We start from the raw sequence: 6,713 nt of genomic DNA, 5'->3' as shown, positions 1-6,713 counted from the left end.
AAACAAAAACCTCCAAAACTGGGAGTTTTGGGGGAAATCCCTTTTAACAGAGGAATGATATTATGAAAACACAAGTCTGATGTAAGATAAACCAGCTGGTGATGTGGAAGATAACATTGAAAGTCAGATGGAGACCCTATTGCAATAAAATCAAGTGTTACTGCAAACAGACCTATATTGCCATTGCCCTCTCCTGCATTAAGGGATTTTGGATTTTAAATTCTCTGAGCTTTTGGACAAGCTTGGGAAGGGGGTGAAGGAAGCACTTATGGATGTTCCGTGTCAGAAGTAACCTGGAGGAGCCCAGAGACACAGTGCTGTGTAGTGGAGGTAGTGGAGAAAGGGGGGAGCAGCAGATTTTGGAAAGGAGAGGGCAAAACTAGGACGGGGGTGCACAATGTGATGACAGAGCTCACCCCGTGCCTAATGCTCAGGGCAGAGACATGAAGGCAAAATTCATGAAGGTAAAATTCTTCTCACCGACGGAAAGGCAGAACTGGGTTTCCCAAGGGACAGAAGGGCAGCTGGGGGACCTCAGCGGGGGAGATGGGTAGACCTGGGTGAAATTTGACAACGAATCTCCTTTATTTTTCTTTTTTAACTAGGCAAAGGCACATTTGTGCTGTTAGAAACTCTACACAGAAACTCTAAGAATTCCAACTATTTGGTTATAAAAAATAGTTCAGTCTCAGTTCAAGTGACTTAATCATGAAAATGACATAAATACAATTTTTGGTAAGAACTGCAGAAAATAAGATTTTCTTTGGTACAAAACATTTTTTTTTCCATGTAAAAAAGACTAAAATCCTTCATTTGCCCAGGTTTGATGACTAGAAGGCAATTTAAGCTGCAACATCTCAGGTGGAGGGAAGGAGGGAAGAGGGTTGAGCAGATAAATCTGAGGTTTCTGTGACTGAAATGAGAAGTACTGGAGGTACAGCCCTGCAGTATGGATTTTAAGGGGATAGGTTTTGTGATAATGTGAAAAAGAGGCAGACGGACTGTAGGAAAGAGATGAGCAATCACTATTGGAAGGCTAGAAAGCAAGAAAAATAGTGGATCTATCAAAGGGTAGGAAGAAAATAGTAATGGGAGAAATGAGAAGGAAAGATGGAGAATCATCTCTGGGTTGTGACAGTTTTTGGACCCTGGTGATGGGAACTTTTCAGAAAAACATGCAAAGAGCAACAGACCTCTCCTAGTCATGATGTCCCAGGGCTGTGCTTTGGAGTTTTAATTATTTGTGCATATTGTATCACTTGGTGCTCTTCCTGTGCTCTTCTGTGGATTTCAAGATCAAAACGCACAGCTGCCACTGCATTTGTGTGGTGTCCTGTTAACACAGGCTACTGAGCATCAACAAGAAAAAGCTGCTCTCGAAGCCAGTTTTTTACTGTGATCCTTTAAAAATGTTTTATTTTGGAAAGTTGTGTTCAGCCCCATAATAATTTTAATTAATTTTTCTGTCAGTCATTTGGGAACAGGTTATTCTGAGGCACAAGATATTCTTACATTCTACTCCCTTACATGTCTGTAAAAATGAAGTAGGGAGGTAAAAGGAGAGTCCAGGTTTTTATACCAAAGCTTGTGGTGCTGCCATACAGCTGCTTTACCTACCAGTGCCAATTTTCTCAGCTTCTATAAACTATGTTTCTGGTGTATTTCTTACCTTTCAGAGCCAAAGGGGCAACATGGTCGACTTTGGGAACTGACTAATTTGCTTGTTCTTTGTCATCCAATGTACTTTAATTCTGACCTTGAATTTGGGCAGTAACTGTACATGTCTTCCCTGTTCTTTCAGTCCTGATCAAGCTTGTGCAGCTCCGCTGTGTCACCTACTCCTTGCCAGTGGACAGTGGCCTCTTGCAGAACTCCTGGAAGAAGTCCTTTACACAGTCCTCTTCAATTTCCTAAAGAAAGGCCATGTTTGCTTTCGATCTGAGGAACCAGAGCATGCAGTGTACAGAGGCTGAGATGGACTATAATGCCCCATGGATGAAACTGGGGGATGAGATGTTTGTATTTATTGATGGTGAATGGGTAAATGAGATCTGCTGCCAGCCACCCTTTGCTCCCCACCAGAAAGTCTTTAGCAAGAAGGCACAGAGCGAGTGGAGCATCCTGGAGGAGAACAGAGCGCTTTGAGAGGAAAACCAAGTCCTTCGGATTGAAAACAGGATGCTCTGGGAAGAAAATAAGGCTCTACAATGTCTCCAGTCACAGAGTGAAGCTCTCTGGGTTATTTATACTGATGCCATTCAGCAAAGCCTCCAGAAGGAAAACAAGCTGTTCCCATTCTTCCAAGAGAGGAACATAGGCTTTCAGGTCAGCCGAGGCAACAAAGATCTCCAGGCGGTCCAGGAAAACAATAGAGTCTTAGAGGATTTCCAGCAGCAGGATAAAACACTCCCCATCATCTGGAAAGACCAAAAAGCCATCACAGTCTGTGAAGAGAGCGAAGATGCCAGCTCAGATCTTCAGAAGGACACTGACACCATCACAGCTGTGGAAGGAGGTAACCTTGGCCCAGGCCCCCAGCAGGGACATAAAGCTATAAAGAAGAGCACCACTCCAGCCCAGAATAAGATCAAGTCTGCCCTAAACACACAGGGTGAGTATGAAATCCTCCAGGCTCTCCAGGACTTAGACGAACTCCTCCACATCTTCCTGAAAGTGAACCGGCTCCTTGGGAAGAAACAGGACTGTCACATTCTCTGTGATGTGAACAGATCCTTCCAAGAAGATTACAATACACTGAAGCTGCAGCTGAATGCTGTGAAAAACACTGTGTCAGACATTAGGGCTCAAATGGAAATGTTGGAAAAGGAGCTAATTGCCATAACGTCCCCAATGTATGAAGAACCAGGACAGAAGCTGGCAACTGAGCATCAGCTTGGAGAGATGTGAAGCTTGGTGCTAAGACCTGCTAGTTTAATTTCCTGGAAAGTTCCTCTCCTTGTTTTGGGGAACGTAATAAAATCCCAGTAGAGCTGAAGAATCTGGGGAGCATTGTGTTACTCTTAAACTTTCTTACATTACTTAGATATATATTACTTTCTGATCACACAGTGTGAGTGATTGTTGTGAATTTGCTTAGTGCCAGGAAAAATGTTTTTCAGCATTTTTTTTTTCAAAGTTTCTCGTAATAAGGCCTAAATTTTCAAAAGATAATTTGTGCTTTTCACACTTAATTTGAGGTACCTTATCTGGCCATACTTTTCAGAGGGATGGGCGCTTCCTGAAAATGAGGATCCCAACTGTGAGCTGAATTTCGATCCCTGGTAGTCCCTTTCTTTCTTATGGCTGGCCAAGTTCAACGGCTGAACTGTGTCTTCTGCCACACACTAGCCTTCCCTCTCTCACATAGGATAGGCAGTGGATCATGGAAAATGTAGCCTCTCAGAGGAGACAGACCCATGAAAGACAATGGGACACAGAAAAACACACTATATATGCCATATATATTTGTTTGTTTGTTTGTTTTTTCCTTTTCCCAGTCACACATACCCGCTTAAATTGTTGTATTTTCCTTTGTTTAAAGCACTTCCTCAGAAGAGAATCCCTCTCTTGCTTCAAAGTACAGCAGAACCGTAAAGAAAACATTGCCCACCAGAACAGCATGCCCCCTTCCACCTTGGTTATTTGTAAATTACTTCATTGTTTTGTACCTTAATTAGGCTTAATTCTTCTTAAATGGCCTTGTTTTGGTACACTTGAGTAATCCTACTGATTTCAAGTGAGAATATTTCTTGCTGATAAATGGCACTTTTAGGATGCAGTGTGTATAAGGAAAGACTGCTTAGTGTCTTATTTATAGCTCACTGCTAAAAGGAAAATACCTGTAGACGTTGGTGGTCTTTTTGGACTAGCTCTTTTTTGTGGCCAGGAATTAAACATGTCTTTGTCTGCAAACAATCACATGTAGTTATGGAGCTAAGAGCTTTCTAGCCCGGAAGATATATCTGGTGGTATCACAGGGCAAGGGAAAGGGCAATGCCCCGCCCCTGTGCATCAGAAGCCCCTGGGCATCTTTGTGAGACTGAGCTGTCTTTCTGAAATCTTCCATTGGACTTGGAGACTTGAAAGCAGGATGACATGTACCACAATAACTCACTGTCACGTGCTGAGGGCTGGGCTGGGGTAAGCATGCTGCAAGGCTAAGCTCAGAAACCCTCACTAGCCCTGCTCCACCACCCAGTGGGTGTCTGCCTGCCAGATCACAGCAGGCAGGTGGGGAAGGGCTGACCTCTGAGTCTTGGTCCTGCTGCTGATTCTCTTAGGATTTTTACATCTTGTCTTTACAGTGCCCTTCTGTTTGAATGTCTGATGGTTTCCCTCCTTTGTTTTAAACGGTTGATAACGTATCAACTCAGTAGTCCCCTCGCCATGGGCTTTCTTCAGCTTTGCTTTTATGTGTTGCACAGCTTAGCAGCCACCATACTGTCTTGCATACAGTCCAGCTGATGGGACACCTGCAGTTCGCCATTAAGCTGCTTTCAGCAGAACTGGCCCATTGACTGACAGCTCAAAAATTCAGGCCCTGCCTCAGGGATACAGCCCCAGAGAAAATGAAGGGAGGCCAGGGGTATGCCATTACTTGTGATGGAGGGGGAGAGAAAGGAAAGAGTTGTCTCACTTGTGTGATGCTTAGGCTGTGGGATCACTACTTTTGGGGAGAACTGCCTGGTTTTGCACCATTGCTGAACTGTCATACGCAATCATAGCCTACAAGGGTAGACAAGAAGACTACAGTGAGAAATGTGAGTCCCAGCTCATAGTCCAAAGGCATAGTCATAGCCCTCTGCTACACAGTGCTGATGAATAAAGGAGGATCCCTCCTCCCAGATATCATGGTGGGGCCACAAGGATGAATGGAGTGGGCAGCAGGTCCACACCTCCTGCACAGAGCAGTGAGGTCTCTCTTGATATCTTGAACAGTCAGATAAGGCAGGTTTTCAGCTGCTGTGTAGCAAGCAAGTTGCCAAAAGTGGCATTTTGATGGCTCTTCCACAGCTTAATCTGGTGCTTAGATGTGTATCGGCTCATACTGTGAATGGACATGCCAGTCTCAAGTGACCTGCTGACACAGGAAATGGAAAGCCTGTTGATATGCTGATGTTTAAAAAGTCTGGTGTCAGTTGTGTGGCCAGAGTGTCTGGAAATGCATTTTCCTCTCTGTCTGGGACACCCCCGCTGCAGTGCAATTTGTCAGAATCTTTCACGCAGAATACAGGAAAATCTTTAGGTAATTTAACAACACAGGCACAAGGAGACTTCTGCAGAGCCATTGTAGAAGCATTATTGTAAAGCAAAGGGAAGGTTATGGTGAGGTCTACCTCTTTGCAACAGGACCCATGAAGCAGCTTGTCACTCTAGTTTATAGGTCTCTGAGTGATTTGGCACCAAATTACCTAAAGGATGAATTATCTTTCACCTTGTATTTCACTCAGACAACACCAGGTCAAATACCAGTGATGATTATTTACTTCAGAGGCTTAAAGTAAGGGGCATTTTCTTCTGCTGTTAGGGCTTCAAGATGTTGAGGCAAATCTCTCATGGTTGAAGGTAAAGGGCTGGTTTGCAGTGATGCAGGGGAGGGAGGACTGTGTGTGTAAGGATCAGGGGAGAAGAAGAGGGCCTGGAGCAATGACCATTAATAGGATGTGCAGACGGCAAGTTGCTCCTGCTTAATGATGGGATTACGATTATATATAGATAAACATCTCAGCACTGTTATGGGGAACATGTTCATGCTTTTGCACCTTCAGACGGACTCCTTTTCTCCTAGCCATCTCCCCCACTGTGGTTTGTTGTTAAGATGCAGGAGAGGATCTATGGACACCCTAATGCCAAGCTCTAGAGGGGAGTAGCAGTGGTGACAAGCTTTGGTCATGTGTTTGTGTTTTAACAAAATGATTTTTGTCCTGTTATAAGAAATAAACCGCTCCTTTGCCAGTGGTCAGGGAACTGACTCCTTCCATGTCCGTGTACATGGACAGGAAAGACACATGGATGTGTAACCTTCCACCAGGTGTTTGGGAGGAGTCATCTCACCTGACGTCAGGTGTCCAGGAAAGGACATCCAGATCTCAGCTAGTCACCTCGGGCTTCCTTTCTAGCTTGTAGAAAGAGATGGGCACCCTCGGGCTGTGATTTGTCTGACCTCTCTTAGCCATCTGGTTTAGCTGGAGTCACCTGTTTGTTTCTTCTATATTTGCTTTGGGGGCAATGTAATGGGTTTGCGTGGCAAGGCTTTGGTAGCAGGGGGGTTACAGGGGTGGCTTCTGTGAGAACCTGCTAGAAGTTTCCCCTATGTCCGATACAGCCAACGACAGCCGGCTCTAAGACAGACCCGCTACTGGCCAAGGCCGAGCCCATCAGTGATGGTGGTAGCACCTTTGTGATAATATACTTAAGAAAGGAAAAAAGTAATTGCGCAGCAGTAATTGTAGCAAGAGAGAGGAGTGAGAATATGTGAGAGAAATATTCTGCAGACACCAAGGTCAGTGAAGAAGGAAGGGGAGGAGGTGCTCCAGGCACAGCGAATCCCCTGTGCCCTGTGGTGAAGACAATGGTGAAGTAAGCTGTCCCACTGCAACCCATGGGTGGTGGAGCAGATGACTGCCTACACCCCGTGGAGGACCCCACACCAGTGTAGGTGGATGCCTGAAGGAAGCTGTGAACCCGTGGGAAGCCTGCGCTGGAGCACCTAC

General features: G+C 45.0%; 1 protein-coding gene across 1 annotated transcript; it reads left to right on the top strand.

Moving 5' to 3' along the window:
- The first annotated feature begins 1,923 nt into the window (after window positions 1-1,923).
- On the top strand, window positions 1,924-2,907 carry CBY2 (chibby family member 2). Its single transcript, XM_009953606.2, is given in 1 exon segment — window positions 1,924-2,907. A coding segment is annotated over 1 exon segment (984 nt).
- Window positions 2,908-6,713: the final 3,806 nt, after the last annotated feature.

This window comes from Leptosomus discolor, chromosome 1 (genome assembly GCF_034619465.1).
Source record: "Leptosomus discolor isolate bLepDis1 chromosome 1, bLepDis1.hap2, whole genome shotgun sequence".
Classification (NCBI taxonomy): Eukaryota; Metazoa; Chordata; class Aves; order Leptosomiformes; family Leptosomidae; genus Leptosomus; species Leptosomus discolor.
The sequence above is the reverse complement of the archived record's forward strand: the minus strand, read 5'-3'. Positions and strand labels throughout refer to the sequence as shown.